Consider the following 26,999-nt stretch of genomic DNA (forward strand, 5'->3'; position numbering starts at 1 on the left):
CACGGCGCTCCGCCCCCTCTCCTCAGTCCCCCCCCCGCGCCATGCCGCTGCCGGAGGCGGCGCCGGCTCCCTGCGAGCCCCTCCCCGCGGCGCGCGAGCGGGGGCGGAGCCTGCAGCGAGCGAGGGGCGTGGCCTCCGCGGCTCGCTCCGCCTCCAGCAGCAGCGCCCGGAGCCGGGGGGAGGAGCCAGGAGCGGCGCTGGGCGTGGTGGCTCGGCGGCGGCGGCGGCGCGCGAAGCTCGGCGCGTGCGCGGCGCGGCCCGGCGTGGCGCAGGGGGAGGCGGCGGCGCGCATGCGCGGGGGGCCCACGGGGCTGCCGGCCATGGAGCGGAAAGGTGCGGGCCGGGAGGGGAGCCCCGAACCCCCCCCCCCTCCCCGGTAACCCCTCCCGGTTCCCTGCCGGCCCCCCTCACCGCCCTCTCCTTCTCTCCCCGCAGTGCTGGCGCTGCAGGCCCGGAAGAAGCGGACCAAGGCCAAGAAGGAGAAGGCGCAGAGGAAGTGAGTGGGGGGCCCGGCCTTCCCCCCCCCCCCCCCCCCGAGGTCTCCTCAGGGGGCTTCTGGGCGGGAGGGGGGGGCACGGACACCCCCCCCCCCCAGCACCGCCGGGCGGGACCGTAACGGGGGGGAGGCCTCGGAGGGGGGGGGTCTCGGCCTCCAGGGGGGTGGGAGAGGCCGGGCCTCAAGGGGGGAGGCTCGGGTTCGGGGTGGGGGGAGGTCTCGGCTCCTCCTCACGGGGACGGGGAGGCCCCGCCGCTCCCCTACCGCTTGTGGTTCCGTTGGGGGGAGCCCCGGGGGGTAACGGAGCCGCCTGGAGCCGCTCGGAGGTCCGTGAGGGGGCTCCGAGCCCCAGCCCGGGGCTGTAGGTGCCCATTTCCCCCCCCCTCAGAGCAGCCCCATGACCGCTGGGGGTAGGCACCGGCCTCCCTTTGCTCCCTTTGCTCCTTTCCCCCTCCCCCCCCCCCCCCTCCTTTTTCAAGTCTTATCGCAGGAGCCGAGCGCCTCGTTCGCGTCCTTCTCTAGCTTTGATGCTCTCGTGCGGCTTCCTTCCCACCGCAGGAACCCTGCAGGGCCTTCTGTGCGGTGAACGGCTGGATGCAGATAGGAAAAAATTAAAGGATCTCGACTAAACGCTAAACAACGGCTTCCAGCGGGCCGCCCTAAGTGCTGCATTCAGTGCTGCTTACGGATTCCTTCCCAGTGAGCGGCGATGTAAATCCCCGAGCCCGTTCTGTAAATGCCCTTTATTTCTGTAGGAGCTCCGTACCCGCCAGCTTTTACGCTTGCTGGTGCACGAAGTGAGGCTCGGGGTGGGCGGGAGGTTCTGGGTGTCTGTCTTCAGACCCGTAGCGCTTTCTTAGTCACTTCCTCTGACAAATCCCACGTCTTTTTAGAACTTCTCGGGTTGGTTTTGTCTCCAGCAAAAGGTTCGGCTGTTCTCAGGCAGGGCTCTGAGGGGTGAAGAGCATTGCTCTCTCTCTGGGAGATGCGTGTTGTATTTCCCCACTGTTTTGTACATTTTCTGGTATCTCTTGAAGATAACCTTAGCACAGGTTTTGAAGAGCTTCTCCTTGATCTTTGTGTCCTAATTTCCCAATGAATAATCATGTGTTTCATTTTCTTCTTGCCTACTTTCATTTTTTTTTCCTCGTCCAGCTGCAGGCAACCAATGCTGACCATGTTTGCAGTGGCAAGGACTGTTTACGTGTTAATCCTGAAGTTGTTGAACGATAGCTTCCAGTGCCGGCGTGTTTTTAATAAATAAAGAATCCTCTTTAACCGCATAGCTAGGGCAGGTCCTGTCCGGTGCTGCTGCTTGATCTTGCCACTAACCTTGCTTTGAGGGGAGAAGTATACTGCTTGTAAAACGTTGTGCTTACCTTCTGAAACTAGATGCTTCAGCTCTGTTTTCTAGCACTGTTTTATTAGATCTTACCTCGGCAGTTAAAGAAGCTCGCAGGCACTTCATGCTTTACGTTGCACAGTGCAAAAGACCCAGCGTCAGCCTCTGATTTGGAGGCCCAGCTGCAGAACCGTTTACGCTATTTAAATACAAAGCTGCTCTGCTTAAATCTTCTAAAATAAGCTTAACTGCATTGTTGTAAGGCTTTCTCCACAAAATCTAAACTTGACGCCACGTGAAACGTCCTCCGTGTTCGATGGCAGTTGGTCAGATCACTTGTAACTTTTCCTATACGGAACAGCTGATTTTAAAAGATTAGGGTTGGCGAGTGTTAGGAACTGCCTCGTGGGTAAGTAAAAAGGCAAAGAATGTTCTGAAGGAATTTAAAGCAATTCAAAATTGTTTTCACTTTGGAAGCGAACTATACCTGCTTTGTGTTTTTATTGTCGATCCAATCTGGCTAAAAACAAGGAAAACAACACTTAAAGGTTAAAATAATTGTGCATAGTATAAAACTGGAAAATTGTCTTTTTCATCATTCAGTAATGAAAATTGCAGCTATTTAGGTTCGGAGAAGACCAGGCTAAATTGTTTAAACAAAGTAAACCCTTGCAAATGCTAATTACAATTCCATTTATAAGATTTTTTTTAATGGCAAGGTCAACCAATTTGTTTGTTCTCTGCGAATCCTAGTCTGTTCCTCTGACTTCTCGTCCTACCGTTTTAAAAGCTTTATTTGATAGCAATGAAAGAGTGAGTGCGTATTCTAATGTTCTCTTCTGCAGAAAGAGAGCTGGAAAAGGTGCTTGGTAATATGAGGGTGTGAGGTACCCGTGTCTTCCCGCTCCAGTAAGTTACCCCAAATCTGCTGGTGGTCTGGAGGAATCACTAAACCAGCTCTTTCAAATCTCTTTAGGAAGCTTCTCCTAGCCCGATCGTCTGTCCTGCCTCTGCTGCTGCGGAGTTGGGAGGCTGCTGTGGCTGCGAACCGGTCGCCCAGCTCCGTTTCTGTGAGAGTGGAGGAGGAAGAGGAGGGAGGGCAGGGAGAGTGGCGGCTGAACAGCTGGGGGATGAAAAGCAAGCCCAAGCACAGGGAGACCCTGAGGTCTAACGCTGGCTGTTGGCTTGCTTTGTGGCCATGAGGGAGACATTTATTTCATTTTCTTCTCTGTCTTTTCCATCGTAAAGGAAATAGAATTTAAATTGTTTAAAATTCATTCTAGAAAACGAGAGACAACTTTCTGTTTGGTCTTTTTCTTATTTATCAGTGTCAGGAAATACACGTGTCAAAAAGCTCTAGTCCCTAATACACCGTGGGGAGTTTGGCATGTAGGCTACCGCGACACAGGCTGCTGCCAAAAGATAATGTTGCTGAAAGCTATCTGGAAAGTATGGGATATATTAACTTCATCATTTTGTGAGGCGGGAAGATCTCTGGCACTATCAGGTGATTCCCAAGGTTGTTCAAAAAAGCCTTTTTTAACAAAACAAACAAAAAGAGCTTGTAGGCTTAAGGTTTTTTCTTACTAAATTTTTCTTAAGTTTAACCATACGCTTGTCAGGCGGCTGGATCTGATGGGGTGAATTCAAGTGGTTGTTTTTGCCTGATTGTGCAAAATCCGGAACAGTTCTGCGTTCCCCTCAGAGCTGAGCAGACGTGCTAGGTGTAGCGTTCGCAGCGGTGCTTGGGGAAGTCGGGAGCTGCGCCGCGCTCTCCTGGGGACGGTTCTGGTGCTGGTTTTCCTCCCGTGACTTCTAGGGAGCTGAAAACACCCTTCCTGCGTGGCGGAGCGTTGTGAGCGGTGCTGGATGGGCAGAAAGGTGCGACGGGTGTGCCGACAGCTCCGGCTTTCGTCAGCCACAAGGCGGCTGCTGCCGTGCGGGGCTGGTGGCGCGGAGCACGTGTGGCTGTAACGCCCGGGCGCTCTGTGCCGGGAAGCAGCAGCGCGGGCTAGCAGGAGGCTTTCTCAAGGCTTGGTTTTTGGAGACGCCCCCTGGGTACCGCTTGGATGGGACTGTTGCTCTGAGTTAGCTCTGGTGCAGGTGGAAGGGCTGATAACTGCCCGAAGCGATGCTGGCACGTGCGTTTGGGTAGTTTCATTTCAAAGTGTCATTTCCTACGCTGTGAGACTCGTGCTGTGTGAACGAGAGCCCAGTAAGCGGGGAAGATGACGGGTTTGATACAAAATCGTGCTTCTGTTTGACCTGAAATACAACTACAGATGCATTTTCCCAATGGCTCTGATTTATAATGGAATTAGGCGCTTGTGAGTAGTAATATTTTACTTTTAATTCTGGTCTGTGGCTTTTTTCTGTCTGCATGGTTGCAAGCGCTCCATGATCAAGTTGTTCTTTGTCCTGGAAAAAACAACTCCTGGTTACTTCTGCGATCAAGACCCAGGGCTTAAAAACTAGGCTGAAAAATAACTGTCCAGATTCAAAGCACTTAAACAAACAAGGAGCAGAACAAATAGTTGCGTATTATATCCCATTTTTCCCTAAGTGAAGAAAAGAAGTGTATTATTAGAACTAGGCTACGAGTCTGTCTGCTGTCTAGTTAACTGGGTGTTTCAAGCCTAGTGTCCTGCTTTAGCAGTGACTTATGCTCCAGGAAAAGCTGGCCTCGTCGTGTACAAAACCAGCAGTTCTGTGAGTAAGGAGAGAGGGGGTTGAGCTGAGTGAGCCTCGGAGCAGAACGTGTTATTGCTGCAGGCACAAATAACTGCAAAGGTAACGGTGGCCGTACAGCTGTAACGTGTGGTGTGTTCTGAGAAAGGTGCGTGACTGCAGTGCTTTCTTCTCATTCGGAGTGCGCCGATGAATTTATTTGATCCTTACCGGCTTTGCTGAGTGGGAGATGTTTTTTCACAGGGCTTTAAATTATTCTTCAAGCTCCCTTTGGTGCTGGAGGGAGAGCAGTGGCAGAGTTCAGCTGGTGCAGTGCCACCGCCCTGATTCCTCTCCCTCTTCCCAACTGGATGTGATATTCAGCATCTTCAAGGCGATGTTTACAATTATCTGTAATCTTCTGGCCAGATTCTTGTCATGCGGTGAAGCCTCGCGTCGTTCTTCCTCTGCAACTGAAAAACAGTAGAATCGCTAGATGCAGACAGACCGGGAAGTTAGTAATCTTTCTGTCTTTACTCTCTTTCCAGTTTATTACTGCATTTCTTGCTCCTATCACCTCCTTGCTGTCTTTGGAGAGCCCTGGAGTTCTGACAGCACACTGCAGTTCCTCTTGAAGTCTCAGTTTCTCTTGCTTCTTGAAGCCTTTGCCTGGGATCGGGATCTCAGGTTGTTTTCCCCACTTGTCTTTCATAATTAATACCAGGGCCACGTCTTTTGTAAGTATTTTGAACGTACATCGAGAGTCAGGACTTGATGCCTCGCCCACGAGGTTTTTCATTCAAATCCAGAAGCGATGATCAGACTTCAGCATGACAGGACATAACGTAAGCTCTGCTGGTTTCCATGGAAGTCCTGGGTTTGTGTAGCTGGGATGGCAGACGCTTCTCCAAACAGCTCGTTAAGTGCTGCTGTGGGGGAGTAGCTATGGGGAGCGAGAAACTTAATTGCCTCTGTTATTTGTACATCGGCGGCATTGTCATGTGAAATTCATTATTACTTACCTTCAGACTGAACTCCCACTGCTCTGCTAAACAAAAGTGTGTTTCGGTGCCTCTGCTTTCAGTTCTTCTGGAACGAAATGTTCCCAAACTGGTCCTGGAGGTTCTCAGCGATGATCCACGATCGTTGCTTCGATTTCCAGCTCTAGCTCTGGAGTGACTGACCTGCAGCAGCAAGCACGGCAGATCCGCCGTCCTGGCAGCAGCTGCCAGTTCTTTATTCAGAAAAGTAGGGGTGGGAGAACAAATGAATTGCGCCTAATTACAAAGTAATGGGGGTTATAGGCTCGTAGCTCCCCCACAACATATGCTTCTCCCAAATTCCCTCAAATACTTAGAAAATTGAGTAGAAGGGGTAAGGTGTACACAAGCAGGGAAGCACTTCTGCAGTACAGACCTGAATTCATGCTCAGAGTTTGAGTTTAGACAGTGGCGGTGTTTATTGAATGCAAGATTTGCTTGCAGACCTCCTTCAGGTAAGCACGTTGGAGGCTGGCAGTAGAAGCAGTCGTGCTTCTGCCTCGATGTGCCTTAACACGGTCCTGGAACTGCGGGCACACCGAGGAACAGCAATGAGATGCAGCCTGGCAAGCTCGCTTCCCTTAAAGACACGTCGTCTTGATGCACAGATGTGAAAACGGGGGAGAGATTTTAAATCTGGGCTTTTCACCACGCCATATGGAGCTTCAGGTCTCTTTTTTTTCCCCCCGAATGAAAACAAGAAACCCCTGACAGCACTCGAAGCAAGGTCTTGCCCTGCTCTACAGCCCTGGAAGTCATTGGGCGGGTGGTTACGGTGGAAGGGGCATTAGGGTGTTCTTATCCGTGTCCTACGGGGTGAGCCGGGTTGCTCATCGCTTTAAATTTCACCAATGAATTATGTTTAAGGGTGCAAGTTTCACGTGTGTAACTCCAGCTCCCGGAGAAGGAATGACAACTTCTAGTGCTGCCGGCGGCGTAAAAATCACTTAGGAAAGCAATCGTCCTTGGCTTCCTGCAGACGGCTTCAGACCCCTCGATACCAAGGGCACGGCGATGTGAGGTGGAGGGAAGGACTAAGGAAAGCGTTTTTCCTTTGCTCACACGTGAGATTGATGGGTGTGACAAAAGTGATTTGGACTAGATGTATTTGCTGCCTTTGGTGAGGGCAGGAAGGGTCCGGATTGTATCCCTTCAAAGCAGGTAGAAGCGTAGCGCGCGTTTCCAGTGTTTTAAGGACAAGGGAAGAGCCTTCTTTTGAAGAAGTCGCTGGCCTCGAATAGGAGACCCAAGCACCTCTCCCAAGCGTTTTGGTACGTAAGTTATCAGGGTGGAGGAAACACGCCCCGAGCTGTGGCAGTGAAGCTGCGTGCGGAGGCGGTGCCGGTGCCGAGCAGCGTGAACAGCGCCGCTTTTCCCTTTTTTTCCCTTTTTTCTGTGCTCACCCGCAGGACGTGCTCCCCCCGCTTTGGCTATTTGAGCCTGCTTCGGAGCAAACCTGCAAGAGCGCGCCCCTCGTGCGACCAGGGCTTCTTCATGTGTCTTAACCTTACGTTTAGTGGGTGGGCCAGCGAAGTGATCCCACGGGAGACAGACACGGGAATGCAAATCTGTTTTTTTTCCTCAACTCTCTGGGGAGACAGACGAGGGAATACAAACAAGTTTTTTCTCAGCTCCCTGAACGCCTTTGTAAGGAGCGAGCGATCGAAGCCGTGGTTCCTCCACGCGGCTGCTCTGTCCCCGCCCTGCATCGCAGGGGCGAGCGGGGTTGTTGGGCGATAAATGCAATGAACGAGGAGCAAAACGGTGTCTGCAGAGGAAAACCTGCGTGTTGCTAGCACCTCTTCCACCATGAAGAGCTCTGGCAGCTCTTAATGCAGCGAGCTTTTCAGGTATGGAGTCAGCTGAATCTTAATTCCTTAAAGCTCTCGGTGTAGAACTGCAGAGCCGGCCTCCGAGCGCCTTCTGCTCACCACCATCCCTTCCTAGCAGAGTCTCTAAATTATTACTTGCTAGTGTCGCGTTGCTGCTGACCTGCTTCCCCACGGCTCGCACAAACGAGCAGGCCGAACAGGGCCAGGAGATGGCCAGGAGATCTTCTGCATCGTCTGAGGAAGATGAGAGGGGACTGGCGCTGCGCAGAATGCTCGCTTCTCTTTAAGATCTGGTGGAGGTTTGACTCTTCCTTCAACTTTTTATGCTGCTTTTGACCGTAAAGGATGTGTTTTTCTTGTAACCCTGGATGGGAGAGGCTTGGAATTACTTCAGAAAAGGCGTTTTTTCTTTGAACGCCCTTGCTCTCCCGTGTGATCGTACCGGCACCTCTGTATCAAAGGGGCTGAGCTGCCGGCAATTACCATCAGCTTCATCCCGGCTTTGAATCCGCTGAGCCACCGCATAGGCAAATAAAACCGGCTTGTGCAGGAAGATGAAACGAAGGATCTGAGCGAATCCCTACGTTTCATTAGAGGGAAGATCGACGCAGGTAAACATCAAGAGGAGGAGACGTATCTCTTCATGCCCGGCCCCCCAACGCACCAAATTTGCGGGAGGGACCGGCTGAGAGCAGCCCCCAGCCGTGCTGCGAGGCCCTTTACCTGCAATGCAGTGCTGGGCATCTGCAGCTAGGTGGTGGAGGCAGAGCCCTCGCCTCCCTCGCACAAAGCTCCGCTGCGCTCGGGGAGAAGCAGCCCCTCCGCCTGCCCTCCATGTCCCCTCTCCTCCCCGGCAGCGTGGCCCCTGAGCTTTGATGGCTCTTTCCAAAACGGTTGGGCTGGCTCCGGGAATATCTTTATCCATGGGAGGCCGCGCTTCGTGCAGGTAGGTTCCCCCTCTTCATTTATTTTTTGTTTTTTTTTTTTTGTCTCGTGACTTGCAGTTCTTCGGGCAGTCCTGAGAGAATAAGGACTTTTTTTTGGGGGGGTCTCCAGTACAGGTTCCTGTGAATTCCATAAAAGAGCTGGCATTTTGCCCTGGCATTGCTGTTCCGTCTCCTTCGGTAAAACACTGCTTTGTAGTTGTGGGAAAAACTGCAAATCCAGTGAATTCTGATGACGAATCAGTGCATCGAGGGAGCAAAAGTAAAAGGTGATAGAAGTGTTTTCAGGTAGAACAGGGGTGGTTTTAAAAAAGTACCCTAAACCACTAGATTTTTTTTTTTAAATGTAAACCATTAACCAGTTTTTCCCAGAGGCTTTTTATCTATTTGTTTTGCAATATTGCTGAAACTGCTGTCGTTTTTAAATACCGGGTAGGGATTTTTTGCTGTCCTTAGCAGCCTTTTGTGCCTGTTGGAGAGCTGCCTGCGTGAGGGACGCAGGCAGCTGAGGGCCGGGGGTTTGTGCATCAGCTTTTCTTTGGTGTTAACGCTGATCTGCACCGATCGAGATTCCTTTAATCCCTGTCTGCAGTTGGTGTGGCCACTTGGGGGAAGGAGGTGGTGGCATGATACCTGGTGAATTTGCCCAGGAAGGCAACAAACGAGAGGGTCTGGAGGTGATTTCATGAAGCAAACAGCGCTGTAGGAATGGATGTGACCTGAATACAGCTCTCTCTCGTATTTTATAACCTATTATGCCAACCGGTGCTCCACAGGAATCGCCCCGGCTCCCCGGGACAGGCTGAGATGGGGCTGCAGGCGGCGTTGCGCGCGGGGCTCTCGGCGGCGTGCCTCGCCAGCCCCGTCTGCGAGGGTGCAGAAAGCTTCCGAGTGGCTGGGTTCGAGTGCTTCCAGCACCTTCTTCCTTCGTGCGTGAAATTCCCCTTACCGAGAAGCACCGGGGCGGCGGGGCAGCGTGATGGCTCTGTCCACATCACTGGTTTGGAAGATGAATCTGCTTTTGAGTCCGTCCTTCTGTGCTGCGTCTTGCACGGCTACAAAAATCTGGAAGCAGCACTGGGAGGATTACTCCTCGCTGCTTGTGCCACGGGTGTGGCTGCTGGGCTTCAGTTCTCCTTAAACTCTCTATCCAGTTCCTTGCCCTGCGGCTCCTTGCCCTGTTTATAGGGTCTGATAGATCTTAGCATCCAGTCTCCCCTTCAGCCGTTCTGTCCGCGGCCCTTTCTTGCCTCCTGCTCTAATTTGGGGACGGTGTGACTGTACCTTGCTTGTCCCCGTAGGAGTGCAGCGCTTTTAAAGTACATTTCTGGCCTCCAAGACTTTTTTTCCTTTTTTTTACCCCCAGTTCATAATTCTGTGGCTCACAGGAGGAAGAAAGATCTATTACAAGCCACCTTGGGGCTGGATCAAGCTCCGGGGTAGCTGATAAATGTCTCGGTAGCCTGACAGCAGCAGCAGGTCTGTCTGTCCGGCGGTCCTGTGTCGTTCAGGACCAGGACCCTGCGTTGCTCATCCGTTCCTGAATTCCCAAACCAGGGCTTGGTAGCTCTGACAGCAGACCAAAAGGAAACGCCGGGCGGTGCGGTTGTGGCGGGGATGACGTTGTGGTGCGTCTCTGACGTAATGAACTTCAGTCCCTTGTTGTAAATGGCTGCAAATTCCGTCGTGATCGGATCAAAAAGGGTGATCTCTTCCTGTTGTGCTCTGCAGGTACGGCAGATACACATCGATCTCACGTGCAGAAATGTATTTAATACGCGATTTCAGCAGAGTGCACGCGTAGTAGGTAAATGCTGAACGTGCTTTCTGTTGCGTGACCGCTACAAAATGAAATACTACAGTTCTGTCGTAGCTGAAGGTCGGTTGGTACGGCCAGGGTGCGACGCCCGACTCCAAGGTAGGAGCTGTGGAAGCTGCATCCAAAAGTCCACGTACATCAGCGTATCCCCTGGCATAACCAGTGGCTGTTTCACCAGTTAATCCTTGGAGCAAAATGAGGTGCATTTGAAGGAGGGTGGTGGAAGGCATCAGTTACATCTGCTGCTTCCCTGGAACAATAGCTTCAGTACAGGAAGCTTCCACTAATTCACAGTGACAGGCTCGTTGTGAAGAATGTTATCTTGTGCTCGTACGTCACTGCTGTAAAGAAATAAATTTTGGTACCCACCTCTTTGGACAACTCCATCTTTTTTTTTTTTTAAGATTGTACTTCTAGGAAAAGGAAGCTTAATGTTGGTGTGCAATACTTGGCCGTTAAATCTTGCCAATACAAATGAGCTACAGGCATTGTTTTCATTACAAACGCTTGCTATCTACAAAAGGATATTGAAAATTAAACTTTGTAGAGAATTGACCGTTCCCTGCAAGGCTTTGTGAAGTAAATACCTTCTCTATTTCAGTATTGCCGTGTTATAAACTGTTATAAACTGTTGGGCTGGCTGGGAGCCGCGTGCCGTTGAGAAGAAGGAATCGGGGCACGGCAGGGACAGCAGTGGGTTTTAGCTCGGGGATCTCAGTGCCCAGGTACAAGGGCACTGCGGTGGCCTTTGCCAGTGGGATCTTTGTGTGCAGGAACTGAGCTGCGCCCTTGGTGTCAAGTTAGACACAAAATTAACGGTTTTATTTATGAATGTAGGAGCAGGAAAAAAAAATACCCCTCGGTGCCCGATTTCAATCCCTGTCCAGTCTCAAGCTCTCAGGAGGATTTGCGGAACATCTCTGTGCTCCCGCTCTGCGCAGTTCAGAGCTGCAGCGAACCTTGGGCGAGGAGACGAGCTCGAGTGCAGCCTCCACGTGAGAACTGGAGGAATCAAGGGCAACGTTCGTGATCTTAGAGCTCTGAAGCCTTTGAAAAAGGATTGTTAAATGGTCGTTTCATGTCTAGATGAGGGCAAAGGGTACAAGTTCTAAAACAAGATTTAATTCTTAGTCCTTCGGAAAAAAAAATCAAATAGGTGCTGGTCTTCAAAATAGCATTCGCCAGCATGTAAATCTTCAGGTTTGGTGAGATAGCATCTCAAAATCTTAATTAGCTGTAGAAAAATCCTCACTGACTAAAGGGAAAAGAGAAAGAGATTAAAGAAGATAAGAGAGATAAAGAGATAAAAGAGAGATAAGAGATAAAAGAAACTAACGTTTTCATGGAATCGCCAAGCTTGTAACTCACCATTTTGTCTGGACTTTCTTTTTATTCTACTATAAAAGTGAATCCAGGACCTTAAATTGCATTTCTCGCTAGTGCATGAAAAGCCGTTCATATCTACCTTAGGATTAAAAGCATGTAAGTGAAAACCAGTTTATCTGAAGGCTGAGGAGTGCATCTCTGTTATCAGCAATCCCTTCTATAAAACGTAAGCTCCTGAATTGCAGTGTAACGTGTGCGACTTAACTGTTCTCTTTCAGACCCGACACTCAGCACCGGGGCCCTGCTGCTCACTCCGAGAACGATCTTCCAGAGCAAGAGGAGGAAATCCTGGGATCAGATGACGATGAACAAGAGGATCCAAATGATTACTGTAAAGGTGAGAACTCACCTGTTTGAGGTGTAGGTTTTTCAGTGTAATGGAGACCTTCCTTAGTTTTCCTACCTGCTGTTGGGAGTGAAAATAAGACCATCTCTGATTATCTTAAGTGGTTTTTGAAATTGCGTGAAGATAATCACATCTCTCAAGCTAACCTGAAACAGAGAAATGTTCTCTAAGGTAGCCTCTGTCAGTCAAGATTTGAGTTGGAGAGTTGTTTTCAGTGCATGTTCAACGCTTCTAGCTTCTTCTCTGTGCCAGAAGACTTTCAAAATCAGTAAAAGCAGACAATCGTTTTTCTGATGGTGGGAAAAAAAATGAATGCCACTTTCAACTAAACTTCAAATTATTCACTCTTTCCCTTTAAAAAGTCATCATCTTAGTAACCATGCATCAGATAACTTTGTGTTTGCAAATACAGAGCAAATGGAAAGATTACAATGTGTAATTCAATACCAAGAGGGTCAGGCTTATTCTTTTTAATATAGCGAATTTTTTAAGTAGCCGGAATGCTGATCATGCAAATTCAGCTGAGCAGTTAGAACTTCTGTTCTTCTGCTAGTTCTGTTTTCTGCAAGGGATGGGAGAGAACTAGCATCTTTCGCTGCCTTTTCATGTGTTCATGTTTCAGCTGTGGAATCTTCCTGCGTAGCCCCCAGCTGAGGGATGCTAGGAGTACACAGCTTTCCTATTTTCAGTTGTGAAGTTAAATGTCAGTGTGCCTTTCAGGCAGGAGAGCAGTTGCAATGGAAGCTCTGTTGGGATCTTGGCTGGAGTGCTCTCACTTGATGGGGAAGGAGCATGCAATAGCAGTGCTGATATTCAGAACATTCACAAGCTGCATTTTCCAAGGGTTGTTAGCCTGGTGAACTTCAGGTGCTTTCACTGAAGAATTTTTTTTGTGATGCTGCAGCAACGATCTACATTGAAAAGGAGGAAAAGTCAGTCATTCTAGCTCAGTTTCATTAAAAAGATACTTTTCAGTCAAATAGAGAGCTCTTCACTGCTCTTCCTCTAATATGTTGTATATTTGTTTGGGCAAAATCCAATTAGGGAACCATTTGCATTTGTTTATATGATTACGTATTTAAACACATCAAATAAGTCTGCCTCGAGTTGTGATGCTTGTTCCCCATACCTGTTCTTCAGCACTTGCGTGCTCTATTGCTATATCAACTTCCCACTGTTTTTTCTAGGTGGTTATCACCTTGTGAAAATAGGAGATCTCTTCAACGGACGATACCACGTGATTCGGAAGCTGGGATGGGGCCACTTCTCCACTGTCTGGCTGGCCTGGGACATCCAGTAAGTCTTTCTGTCTTAGCCAGCGTTTCTGGCAGGAAGCCCCAGGGTTGCACAAACGTGCATCTGTTTGTATTTAGATAAAAACAGAACGTGCCTGTCTATATCCTGATACAGAAGTTTCTTTTTAATATTGTTCATTGTTGATATTAGTTCATTTTGTGAGACATGACTAGCATGGATGCTTTATAAAAAGGGGCCCAAGTCTCCACAAGAGTCCTTAAACCTTGTTTTTCCATGATTTTGTAAATCATTCCCTTGCATATGAGAGCTACTCATTATGATCCTGGAGAATAACTTCTGCGTATGAGTGCTAACAGTCTCTAATTTACTTACCGTGTGTGCATAGAGGGAAGAGATTTGTGGCAATGAAAGTGGTGAAGAGTGCAGAGCATTACACAGAGACAGCACTGGATGAAATCAAGTTGCTAAAATCGGTGAGTGCCTGAGAGCAAGGCTCAATTTAATTTGCTTTTGGGAGTTCAGATTAGTCAGATCCTTGATCTTTCTGGATTATGTGGCAGTAAATATTTTGGGTAAGAACCTCACGCTATTGCAGTAGATCTGCTCTTCAAAATATATTCTTGCCTAGTAATTACCTTAAGGCATGCAAAACTAACCCTCTTTTTCTCTGCAGGTCCGCAACAGTGATCCAAACGATCCCAATAAAGAGAGAGTTGTTCAGTTATTAGATGACTTCAAGATTTCAGGAGTTAATGGCTCTCGTATCCTTCTTTTTTAGAAGAAAGGCGTAGAGGTGGGAGTTCCCTGGGTAGCCATCACGTCAGGGGCTGGTAAATACTGCCTCTGCATCCCTTTCACTGCCCGAGGAATCCTGCTGGGAAATCATTGCCCTTTGTGAGCCTTAGAGCTGCCTGCAGAGCTCCAAGCTGGAACGGCCACTGAGCCTGACGTAGTATGCGTAAGTCACAGAGACAGTGCTGCTTAGTCATGCTTTCAACCTAAGAGTTGCTGGCGTGGCTACATCTCAGTTCTGAATCAGGACCGAGGTAATGTCCAAGGTACCTTTTGTGGCAAGAGTGCCCATCTGTCTCAACCCTTTAGTTTTGCAGGCAGCCTCGTAATAACTCCTTGTTTAAAGCACTACAGAATGTCAGGACGAGTAATTAAAAATAGCAAGCGCATACGCGGTCTGTAACTTGATAAGGTGGTTTTCTAGCTAGGGTAGCATCTTACCTCGGCCTTTACCAAGGTATATATACCAAGAGGTATAAAGTGTATTGCTTTGAAAAATCTCCTGCGGTTCTGTGAATAACCTTCTAGTAGGCAGTTATTTGTGGGAAGTTGTAATAATGAATCCTTAAAATTTGCAAGTTAGCCTTTTTTTTGTATCTTCCCGCTTTGCAGCATCTTGAACATTATTTCAGTGGAAACTACCAGGCTGCAGGTTATAAACTTTCTAAAGCTCTTTGAAAATAAGTAGCCCCGTAACATATTTCCTCAACTTTTTTCCAGAACCTAGCACTGAGCAAATGTTGACTTGAGGTATTACTCTCACTTGTGAAACGCATGCTTCCTTCAAGTGTAGAAGAAAATTAGTATAATAAAATCCTACAAGTGTGGCTGTTAAAGCAAAAGCATGATACTGAACGTGTCAGTAGTGACTGTAACTGTTTGAGATCTTATAGACAAATAATGTAAATATTATTGGAGTCCAGGCTTGTAAAAAGTTTGTTTTGCTGGTAAAGAGGCAGGGTGGAGGAAGTAATTTAATTGTTCTGAGGATGACTTATGAAATGGAAATTTGATATTTTCAGGTGCTGCTGGTACAGAGAGATCCGGCATTGAGTTTTGCCCGGGGCAAGAGTTTAAACAGTTCCAAAGCTTACATTGTTGGCTTGAAGCTGCTTCAATACTAGCAGGAAATACTAATGCATGGTTGCTTGTGTAGCTGGCTTCCACCCAAAGCAGGAGATTGCTACTGCTGCTTTAGGACCATTGTTGTAACCAGCTCTGTCCTTCTGTATTTTAGGTTTTGGGTAAAACACTGATGTGTGTAATGGGAGGGTGCTGTTAAGGAGTGCAGCTGCTCTGAGCTGTGTCAGAAGGATGAGTTTTCGTTAATGCAGAAACAATTGATTGGTATGGGCTTATTTTGATCCTTAGTCCTGGGAATTGAGGGCTCCTTGGGTCAGGATGGCCATCTTTTTCCTTGACTTGGTTCCAGATATCTGTATGGTGTTTGAAGTTCTAGGGCATCATCTACTGAAGTGGATCATCAAGTCAAATTACCAGGGGCTTCCACTCCCTTGTGTCAAAAAGATCATTAAACAGGTATGTTCTGGTTCTGACTGCACTGTTACCCTCGACCCACTGAGAACTCTTTCATGGTGGGGCAAAAAATTTCAGAAGAAAACAGAAATTAAAAATCAGGGGTATGTCTCTCATGCAACGAAGTTGTTCTTGGGTTATTTCCTTTCTCTCCTACAAAAACCTCCCGCTACAGATACATATTTTCTGTCACTTAAACCATGATAGGAGATCAGCTTTGCTTTTACCCTCTTCTTTCCCTCACAAGTGCAAGTAATTCTTTTCTTAAATTGTCACAGTAAGTACAGTGCTTAAGGATGGGAAAAGCAAGAGGAACCTGTTCTTCCTACTGGCTGGTTGCCTAAGAAGAAACATCTTTCTGTGTGTGAGGTAGAGGGGAGGAGGAAAGTATGATTTTATTGTGGGGTATTAAAATTTTATTTTCAACTGCAGTAACTTAAGTTATGAGGCACTATTTTAAATTCATAGTTAAAAATCTTTACTCAGATCTGTGTTTTCTGGAATTCTAATAACCACTGGTCACATTAACGCTAACGTGGAATATTTTGAAACAAAAATCTCCTCGAGGTTTGCTAACCATTACGGGCAGTTTTAGAGTTCCTTGCCTTTTCTTATAGTTGATTTTCTTCTCTCTCGTCTGCAGGTTCTTCAGGGGCTGGATTACTTGCACACAAAGTGTAGGATCATTCATACAGATATTAAACCTGAAAACATTCTTCTGTGTGTGAATGACCAGTATATCCGCAGGCTGGCTGCAGAAGCAACAGAGTGGCAGAGATCTGGGGCTCCCCCACCATCCGGCTCTGCAGGTGCTTTTTTCAAAAAAGTTGGTGCTATTCCCCCAACCCTACTCACCCCCTAAATCATAACTGATTTCATAAGGGAAAACTTCCAAATTCAGTACAGTGGAAAAATAATGCGAGTAACACTTGCAAAAGCCAAACGTAAGTTGTGAAGTTAGTCATTTTACCTCGAAGATGCTCAGGAAGGTAGTCATTAATGTAAGAAAAATGGAGGGAGGATATATTCATGCTGACAGCTGCTTTTAATGCAGGTATTTTTTTAATCTATCTGGCATAGATAAGGTGGTAGGACAGTCAGTCTTGTATAGAACACACTGCATAAAAGCTAACACAGTCAGAATACCGCTAGAGTGAAAAATGTAGTGAGGTGGTTCTTGCGTTTTCTACAAAGGTTTATCTCCTTTCATTGCATGATGCTGGAAAATGCATTTGGGGAAGTTCTCAACAAGGTGATTTACGTGTTAGAGCTGTCAGTTGGCAGAAGTCAGAAAACTTTTAATAGGAACAGCTTCCTTGATGTGCTGAGGTCCCTAAAGAGCTGAGGGCAAAATTTCAGTTGTTATTCTTGAGAATATCCATCTGTACCTGCGGGTACTATTCAAAAGCTACTGCAGTGCAGATTGGAAGGCTCTGTTGGTCTTAATTTTAGAACATCAGCATTTAGCTGAGCTTGTTGCAACATAGCTTAGCTGGGTTAGGTTAGGAAAACTCCCTTAGATTTGGTATTTTAATGTTTTGGTTTGCATTTTCTTTTCGGTAAGATGCATAATATGTGTAGCAAATGAAGCTGCATGACAGGAAGTGTAAGTCTTCGGTATCAGTCAAGCAAGTGTGCAATCTGTGATTTTAATTATGCATTTACTTATTTAATGTTTTCTCAGTTTTTTAATTCTTGCTGTACTTTCATAGAGAAATGAACATTTAAAGTAACATCTGCTGATTGATACCTTTAAAGTGTTGTTACCAGATCACCTAGGAAACACCTTAAGATAAGAATCTAGTTGCAGTCTTTGAATATAAACATACTGATTTACTGCTCTTGCTTTCCCTTTCAGTGAGCACTGCACCACAGCCAAAACCAGTAAGTGTAACAGCTTTCATGTGTAAGTATCTGTCAACTTCTAAGTAGCACCCGCATTGTCTCATAATCCAGTCGGCATTAAGGAAAATCAACCCTATAATAAGATCAGAAGGAAAAGCGTGATTTGTGTGTGTTGTAGACAAAAGCACCAGGTTCAATGCTGTCTTGGAAATGTAGGTAGGTCTGTCTCAAATATATCACCATCAAATAAATCTCTTTGGTGGTTTTGAGGTCTGTTTGACTGTCTTTGGAGTCTGGGATCCCTCATTTGGTGAATACTGTTGGTTTCTCAGGACATAAATGCAGTGAGACGAGCAAAAGACAACTACTCCAAAAACCTGAATATTTGCTTTGTGTCTGGGAGGAGAACTGTCTCCAGAGTTTTCATCCCAGACTGCTTTCTCAGATCTAGAATAAAGTAAAACTTGGCTTACCTTAGATTTATTGAAATATGAGATACTGAATCAAATTTCCCTGCTTGCTTCTGTGTAGGCTGACAAAATGTCAAAGAATAAGAAAAAGAAGTTGAAAAAGAAGCAGAAACGTCAGGCTGAGCTGTTAGAGAAGCGAATGCAAGAGATAGAGGAAATGGAGAAGGAAGCAAGCCCTGGGCAAACGCATCCTGAAGAGGAGGAAGAAGCTCAGAGCCCTCTGGAAATGCTCATAAAAGTTAGCCCACCAGATGAAGAGGTTGGCAAAAAGACAGGTATGGACCTAAAGTATTGCTGGAGTAGCAGAGCTGTGTTCTTTCACTCAATGGCATGAGTAGAGTGGGCATTCTTAGGAGAGGTGGCCGTTATCATTTAAGATGTTTGCATTGCATTCTACTCATGTAAAGAAGCTGGAAAACTTACTTTTCAAACTAAATAAATGAATGATTGTGTAGAGTTATATTTTGAGAGCTATGTATTTCTGAGGCCTTCTTGAACAGCTTCAGCTATTACTTTGTTTAGACACGCTCTTTCTTCTCCTTTTCCACTCTTGCAGCTGAAGTCATTGTGCACGAGCAGTCTATTCATATGGAAGGCAATGTGGAAAAATGCGTAACAGAAATAAATTGCAACGGAGTGATACAAATGACGGACTTCCCAGACTCTGGCAACCAGGGGTCTGTGCGACTTGAGGATGACCTTCACAACGCCAATGACTGTGGCGATCACCCTCACGCCCAGAAGAAGGAGAACTTCCATAGTTGTAATTACAGTCAGCGAAATGGTGACACGGAGAACAGGCCTCAAGCAACAATGTCGGACTCGTTCGTGCCCTTAGTTTCGGAGGATTCCATGGTGTGTCAGCCTACGCCCAGCGAGCAGCAATCATTCAACGAGCAGGAGATCAGCCATTTGCAAGAAAGCATCCGGACAGAGATCCCTTCGGAGGATGAGAATGAGAATAATAGCCCATCAGATAACAAAGGTACAAGAGGAGCCGCATGAGGAAGGGCTCCTTTCTCCTCGATGCGGGGGAGCTGTATCACAACACTTCATCAGAATATTAATAGAAACCTCCATTTTGGAGGCTGAAGTGATCAGAACCACCTGTTTGAACCTTTTTCTGCCAGGAGTAATTTACCTGACAGTCCTACCCCGAGACGTTCTGCCGTTTGTACCTTCCAGTTGTAGCCATACCTTAATTTTGACTATCAAATGCATAAGTGCTTCTGCTTCAGTATACTGATAAACACGACAAATGTGCTTATACATTTGTTTTTCGTTATAGGAACATTCCCTCCTTTATATCAGGTATCGCTATAGTTAGAAGCATAAAAATCTACAAATTGAAGCTTAAATCTACAAATTGTCGCTGGTTGCTACATTATAGGATAAGTAGTTAAGTGTGTTCTGATTGTTCTGTTCGTACCGTGGAGTAAAAGCTAACTGCTCTCGGTTACTTGAGATGAGTAAATGGTTTCCCAGAACTGGAAATGCAAGCAGACTGAAACAGTTTATACAGCGTAGGGGAAAAAGAACACTTCAATAATTCTGTTTGAATATGATTTGTTTGCGGGCGTGTGTGGGAGCTGCAAAGCTTGTAGGATTAGAAGATACGATACCCGGTAATGTACTGCAGTTAAAAACAAACAACCTGGAACATGTTTAAAAACCTGCATCAATTGGTAGATCTGTTTTTGTATCCTCGAGTCAGGGTCAGGTCAAGTATATCTGCATGGAGAAGGAGGCAGAAACTCACATTTGTAATTCTCTTTTAAACTTTTCTGTAGCGTTTTCTTGGCAGTGCTGCTAGGGAATCGTGTGAAAAAGCAGCAAGTGAAACTTAGACTTTGAAATTTGGACAGTGTTTAGTTGGGTGCCCCTGCTAGATAACTAGGTGTGTTTGCTTCTCGCAACTCTCTCCCAAATTGCTTTTTGAGAGCTACAGCTGGAGGTAATTTAGTGACTTAATATTTTTGCTCTCCACCACGTCCATTGAGGTTTTTCCCAATATATACTTTAGCTCTTGTAACCGTCTGTGTTGCTGCAGTGACTGATGGCTGTGTCAAGAAGATGCTATTATCTGTGGACTCCCATCCTTCAAGGATTTGGGAAGACTTCTTAAGGGTTGAGAGGCTTGTTTAACTTCTGGCAGTGCCCTTACTTAAAAAGCCTGTCTTGATATAGACAACCTTTAGGTCTGTGCTGGAAAACAGTCACTCCTGCGTATGCTTTCTTGCCCTTCTGCTTAATGGTGGTGACTTTTGCTCATAGATTGAGGTTGACTTTTATATCGCAGGCTTTAGGGAGGGAAAAGTTCAGATCTGAAAGCAAAATCTCTCCTGGGTGGGGATAGGGCTGTAGGATTTGGATGACAGACGGTGGTACTGTCCATGTAGATTTAATCAGCTGTTGTACTTGTTGCCTCTAGGAAAATCGACTGCTGGGAATTTCCTTCTTAATCCTCTTGAGCCCAAGAATGCAGATAAGCTTAAAGTGAAGATAGCCGACCTAGGAAATGCCTGCTGGGTGGTAAGTTTAAAATCTTTTTACATTGACGGTTTAAACCCGCTAATTCATTTGCGGTATGCCAAGATTGAAAAGAATCCATAAAATAGATTCTATTTTATGGCTGCTTGTGAGAGCTGTGATAATTTGAAATCGCTGGGGGGGGAAAAAAGGAAACATGGAGCAGGGATACAAAGAAAGAAGCTGTCCTGTAACGTCAGACTTCAGCCTGTGTTTTGGGTGCCTCTGGTCATTAGATTACTTCTTAATAGGCCTTTGAACAGCGTCACATCTAATGTGTAGAAATCTGCATATGTGAAAATTCTGAGGGAGTCTGTAGCTCCTCTGGAGGAAGTTGAAAAGAATTGCTCTGCGCCTCGTTGTGTAGTTTATTAGCTTGTCAAACCATCTCACTGGATTTGCGAGCACATGAAAGAGACTCGTAAATGGTTTTATTCCTTGATGATTGCCCTGTGCTGCTTTTAAGTGTTTCACATTTCAAATGGGAGAAATGTCTATTTTATATGGCTTTTAAAATGGCAAAATAATTGAGGTCTTACAGGAAAGGAAAGCTTCAAACTCAGGTCGATGGCAGGCTTGCAGCATCTGGCAAGGCTGCTGTCCCTGTGTTGCTTTACCTGGCTTCACGTCGCTGAATTACGGCCTCTCTATCATGATCTGATAGGAGAGGGTGCAGACTCTGAAACTGTCTTCCCTGTTCTGCCTCTTTGCTTTGCTTCTAAATTGCCAGATTTTTACTTAAGGGGTGTCTCGTGTAGACCGTTTAAACCGTGCTTGTAGGAATACACGGAAATATTTAACAGAGATGTAAAATTCAGTTGAAGTGTGATGGGAATGAGCTTTGATCTGGTCTGGCTGTCCAGGTTATTGATTCTTTTCCTTTAAACCATCTCCAGCTGTGCAGTAAAACGTTTGTTCTGTTTAGCACAAGCACTTCACTGAAGACATCCAGACAAGACAGTACCGATCCCTGGAGGTGTTGATAGGATCGGGGTACAACACCCCTGCTGACATCTGGAGCACAGCGTGTATGGTGAGTGGTGTCAGCCGGGGGCTTTCAGACCCCTGCTCTGGAGCATTTGGGGAAAAACTCGTGTGCTGTGCACTCTGGACTGCTGAATCACTAGCCAAGTCTGGAAAAAAAAAAGAGGGAAAAAAGCTGCTAATAACAAAAAAACCCACCCATCAGTATTTCAGCCAACATCCAGACTTGCGAAATACCATGTTTCCATACCAAAATTGGTTTTATTTTTTTCTGCTACATGTAGCTTTTCCCTTGAAAGTCAGGGTTTTGCTGTACAACACCAGCAGATTCCAAATACAACTACGCTGTAATGTCGTTCTTTGGAAAAACAAAGCAACTATGCAATTTTGAAGATAGTCTTCATATAAAGAGCCTTTTTTGCTGCATCCAGTCTTGTTTCACGGATGTCTTTAGTATCTTTTCGTATTTTAATCTCATGCATCCTCTGCATGTTTGGAGTCATAATCTGAGTAATGCTGAGACAAGGCTGAAGCTGTTCCTGTAAAAGCTGGCAAACGTAGTGATTTTAAAAAAAAAAAAAAGTCAGTTACTGCGTGTGCCTCTTTGGTGTCTCCATTCTGTGTTTTCTACAAATTACAGCTTGGCTTTTATAGTTTAAGCTTGGAAAATATTGAGCAAAGTCCTTTTCGCTGTCTTGGAAAATACTCTGTGATTTTGATGGATGTGGTAAACATGGAATGCAGTTGGGGCATGTTGTCTCTGCAGGACGTGGGGCCAAAATATTACAGTGGTTACTCTGAGTGCCTAATTCAATAGTTTTTCTACAGCAGTCCTTACAGAAAACTAAGAATACAGACGGTCAGAGATACTGTTAAGTGAATATGTAAAGGGTAAATGTGTCATGGAATTTAGGAGTGGTAAGTGGAAATGAATGCCAGGTTTTTTCCTCATTTCAAACATGTTTTTCATGTCTATAGATGAATGTTCAGAGATGAGCTGTTTGAAAGATGTCCTTCTAACATAGGAAGTTTTGGGGAGGGAAAGCTTTGTAAAAATATCGGTAGAGTTTGGACAGCACTTTGCAGAATGCTCTGGAGACAAAAGAGAAGCTAAGCATGTGAAAAGCCTTTATTTTGTACAATTTCACATGAGCTTACTGTAGTACGGTGCGATCCAAAATTTATTATAGATGTGCCTATGATGTTTTTTAATGCAGTTATTAAAATGTTACGAAGTAATGGCTCATTTTAAGATGGTAATGGAATACTAGAATTTCCCAGCTTATTCTTTTGACCACTTTGCTTCTGTCCAGCATGCTTCTGGCAGAGACACGCAGAATCAACCTGCAGTGCTTCTAACAGTGTGTGAAGCGCATTAAAGTGACATAATGTGCCTGTTTCTGTTTTAGGCCTTTGAATTAGCAACAGGAGACTATCTGTTTGAGCCTCATTCTGGAGAAGATTACTCACGGGATGAAGGTACGTTTGGCTAAGTCTTTTCTTAAAATGGGGCATGAAAGGCAAAGGATCCTTCTTCAGAAAAAGCCTTCTCTTGTGAGATAGCAGCGTAAAGGCCCATTGCATAAAGATTATTTATCCAAATTACTGATGTTAAGGGACAACAACTGTGCTTGACTCTTTGCAGTTCTTGTTCTGGTGCTGCCTGTTCCTTTAACCCCTGGATTCTTTACCTTCTCAAACTGATCATCCCTGCAAACGTCCCCTTTTTTTCCCCCACCATACCTCTTAACTTTTTGTCCTTGCGTGTTGTAACCTGATTTCAGGTGCATCCCAAAGTGATTTCTGAAGGAGGTAGCATCTTTGTCTTCAATGTTCCAGGGAAGGAAACTGGGGTATAGAGAGAGAGCTGTCTTGTGTGGATGTCATATTGTCTTCTCTTTTGAAAAAATGCAGATCACATTGCTTTGATCATAGAACTTCTGGGGAAAATACCTCGCAAGCTCATTTTAGCAGGAAAATATTCCAAGGAATTTTTCACCAAAAAAGGTAAAAGGAAATGAAGCAAATGTCACTTACCCCCTTGCCCCACACCCCAAATACACAAGAATGCCTTGCTGGAAATCTTTAAGTCTTTCCTTTGTTTTACGAAAGGCTTTCTCTGTAAAACTGCAGCTAAATATAAGGCATTCTTGTCTAACTGCTATAAAAATATAATATATCTTCATATAAAATATTTTATATAAATATGTACTCATCTTTAAAGTCTTCACTAGACAACTTTGTTCCATTATAATTACTTACCTAGAGCCTTGAATGCTGAGATATGTTGCTAAGGGCACATTTTACCTTGTTGCTAATCTTAAAGCCCTGCGTAGCCCAGAAGAAATTCTTGGCTTAGTTAATTCTATTTAAAAATAATAAATAATTAAAAAAAATCAACTTCTATTAGTAGTGTTTAGCTTCTTCCAACAGTGCTGCATGTACAGCGTGTATTCCAGTCAGTGGCACAATGTTTATCTGTCATGTCAAACCGTATAACTGGTGATTTAATAAAGTTAAATAATATTTGCTGATATAGGATCAGAAATAGCAGGAAAGAAAAAAAGTACGTCTTGAACAATCTTCAAAAGCAGATAGCAAAGTGGTTTTAGTATCATTTTTCTTTCGTCAGCATGCCCCACAATTGCATCTTCCCTGTGCTCAACTGATTGGAAGAGTTTTTGAATTCGGTCTGTGCTGTTGGCTGCTTGGCATGTCCTGCAGGTCGTGGTCGCGGAATGGCTGAAGTGAAACCTGTTTGTCTTGGCTTTCAGGTGACCTGAAGCACATCACCAAACTGAAGCCCTGGGGCCTTTTTGAAGTCTTGGTGGAAAAATACGAGTGGTCCCAAGACGAGGCAGCTGCCTTCACAGACTTCTTACTACCAATGCTGGAGCTGATCCCGGAGAAAAGAGCGACGGCAGCAGAGTGTCTCAGGCACCCCTGGCTTAACTCCTAGAGGCTTCGACCCAATGCCACAGCACTACACTCCGGTTTACAGCATAGCATACACACACCCAGCTGCCCCTCCCCAGAGCCGTTTTTTTCCCTTGTTCATTTTCAGTGTGAAGTTCTTCCTTCAAGGCTTCCGAGATTTTAGATAAATCTAACCTGTTCTGCTGAGGCTGCTTGTGTGACTCACTGGGGGCTCCCCTCAGCCAGTGGGCATCGGCTGCGTTTTGCCTTGATTGGGCTTCGCCAAAGACTAATTAACCAGAACACGAAGCTTTTCCTGAGTCTCCTCACCGATACGCGCTGTCTGTTACAGATGTGAGCTCACCGGTGCTCAGATTTGCTCCGTTAGCTAAATCGCTGGGGGATGTGAAGATCTGAACTCATCCTCATCTCCCTGACTCAGGAGTCCATTTCCCGCTGTTCACCCGGTAGCTAACAACGGGGTGAGAGGTAACAGATGGCACCGAGGCGGTGTTAGTTCCTAGTAGAGCAGAGACCTCAAAATCCTCCATCATCTTCTAGGTGTCTGCTGTATTCTTTGCTTTCCAGTCACATAATTTTTCTTTAGTTCTAGCTGCTTAAATCTCTTGAAATGAGCTATTTAAATCTAGATTTTTTTTTTAGTATCATTTGCTTCTTCCTCTGAAGTGCCCTGTCCCTTTACTTTTCCCCTTCCTGTGTCCAGCTAGTCAGAATAGTTTCTGAATTCAGTGATGCTTTCTCCTTGTTCTCTAATGCCTGAGCCTGTGACTAAAAGGTGACAAGGAAAATGAGCAGAAGCTGGAACTGACCGAACGCACAACCCTCAGCATACAGATGGGCGCACCCTTTGGCTGCAGAGAGGTAGCCTTGTTGCAGGCAACTTCTAACGTTTCAGTGAGCTGTAAATTTCTTGGTTTTTATCCCTTTCTGCCACTTTTTTTTTTGCCTTGCTTGACGTGGTTGCTGTACCAGTGACAGATTGGCTTTCACTGATGCAGCGTATTCTCTCTCAATTTTTGACTGTTTGCTTTTTTTTTTTTCCAAGAAAGGGCAGCAGCATCTGTATTACAGCCACACTATAGCCCTTGGCTTCAGAACTCAGTGCTTGAAAGTAAAGATTTCCTTTAATTTTGCTTCAGGTGCTGGCCTTCAGAAATAACCTTCAGAAATAACTTCCCAGGATGGGATTGCCTTTTATTTTCTGGGGCGTCAGCACAAGGAGAGGTGGAAGAGGATTCCACATCGATACTGGATTAGCTGTTTCTAGAGTTCCCCCAACTAATGATGTCCTGCGGGGTTTCTCTATCACCTTCTCAGAGGAGGCTGGATGTAATAATTGAGTGGGTTAATTTTTAAAGTTAAATCACTGTGGCGTTTGTTAGTTTTACGATGGCTCCTTCGAGCCTTGCCCCTCCTGTTACAGACGCAGCGTATCCTACTCTCGAGCAACGTTTGGCAGTGTTGAGACTTCAGAGGCACATCTTTACCCTGGACCAAACAGGCCTTTGGATTCGTGGCAGCTCTCAGAGCACAGAAGTTGCCGTACCGGAGGCCGCGCAGATGCTATCCGAGACGCTTCCGTCGCCAAAGCTGCCAAGACCGCTGTTACACGTCACTGTGTGTGTGTGTGTGTGTTGGAAATCCAGGTTCATGAGAATTCATTCATAAACCTTGGGGTCGTTTAATCCACTTAAAGAGTTCCTCCAGCCCGGTGCCTGGCTGGGCTGATTAACGCAAATCATGCTGCATGTTCTTGTAGGGGTAGGTCAGGTTCTCTATGCATATAATCTAGACTTAAAGGAAGGTAACGTACCAAATGAGTTTGGAACTGCCGATCTGACTTTTTTTTTTCCCCCTTTCACCTGGAGTTTTTCCAGCTGCGTGTCACTTCCATCTCTGTTACAGGAGGACTGCAGACAGGACTGGATTCCCAAATCCCCACTGTCCACGTACTGTGAAGTTACATTGGCAGGGCAAACGATTTCTGTTGTCTTGAAAGGTCACCCCGTCTCGTGTACTTCAGGCTGGCTGCTTAAAGAACTTTTCCTAGAAGGGGTTTGCACACTTGGAGAGCCCCTTCCCATCCTTCCCTTCCCCCTGGCACCCCTGCCCGGAGGAGGATGTTTTTTTTTTTTTACCGTGGGAGCCAAGGCTGGAGCCAGCTCGGGAGTTGAAGACCTGCGGAAGCAGCTGTCGGGATTCAGTCTTGTACCGTGTGCTCGTTCACTTGGGGGTTTGTTAAATTTCCAAATTGCCGTAAAGTGCTCACACTAAAGGATTTGTACTTGCTGTGTCAGTCTAAAACCTGAAGGAAAATACATTTTTATTCTTTCTACTTGGGTGCTTTGTCTTTTTTCTTTGTGAAAGCCATACAATAAACAGATTATTTAATAAATAAGCCCTATTCCTCATGTTCCCTCTGTAGGTCTGTTTTTCCTCAGATAGTGGCCCTTCGGTTCAATTTTCTTTGCTAGCTAGCACTGGGTTTTGATTCTCTGGATCGAGACTGTTTGATGGTGTTGGTCAAGATCTTTGATTGACTTGTAACCCATTTTTAAAGGGGGAAGGAGCTGATAGCAGGGTAACTGCTGCAGTTCTGCCATTCTAAAAGCTGCTGGTTTTAATTCTGCCGCATACATGGTGTCGTCTCTGCTCTCTCCCCTAGCAAGGTCTCGTAACAAAACCTTCCCAACCACTTCGTTAGGGGGAGCCGTAATGCTGGAAGGCGGCCGTGAGAACCGAACTGACTTCTCTGCGGCAGGAACCAGCAAATTCCA

At 46.0% G+C, this 26,999-nt stretch overlaps 1 protein-coding gene across 2 annotated transcripts; it reads left to right on the forward strand.

The window, feature by feature from the left end:
• The first annotated feature begins 26 nt into the window (after nt 1-26).
• Nucleotides 27-26,633, forward strand: SRPK1 (SRSF protein kinase 1). 2 transcript variants are annotated; one of them, XM_080569073.1, is made up of 16 exons: nt 27-333; nt 436-496; nt 11,745-11,863; nt 13,060-13,168; nt 13,515-13,602; nt 13,803-13,890; nt 15,354-15,460; nt 16,101-16,266; nt 17,316-17,341; nt 17,834-18,047; nt 18,329-18,757; nt 20,204-20,304; nt 21,227-21,334; nt 22,695-22,764; nt 23,200-23,292; nt 24,060-26,633. In XM_080569073.1, the coding sequence occupies exons 1-16, from the start codon at nt 42-44 to the stop codon at nt 24,242-24,244; spliced, it is 2,256 nt and encodes a 751-aa protein (XP_080425199.1). In that variant the 5' UTR covers nt 27-41; the 3' UTR covers nt 24,245-26,633. The 2 variants fall into 2 exon arrangements, with proteins under 2 accessions (XP_080425199.1, XP_080425200.1); XM_080569074.1 differs by lacking the exons at nt 27-333; nt 436-496 and adding an exon at nt 3,568-8,323.
• The last annotated feature ends 366 nt before the right edge of the window (nt 26,634-26,999 follow it).

Source organism: Anser brachyrhynchus (assembly GCF_964034855.1).
Source record: "Anser brachyrhynchus genome assembly, chromosome: 27".
Lineage (NCBI taxonomy): Eukaryota > Metazoa > Chordata > Aves > Anseriformes > Anatidae > Anser > Anser brachyrhynchus.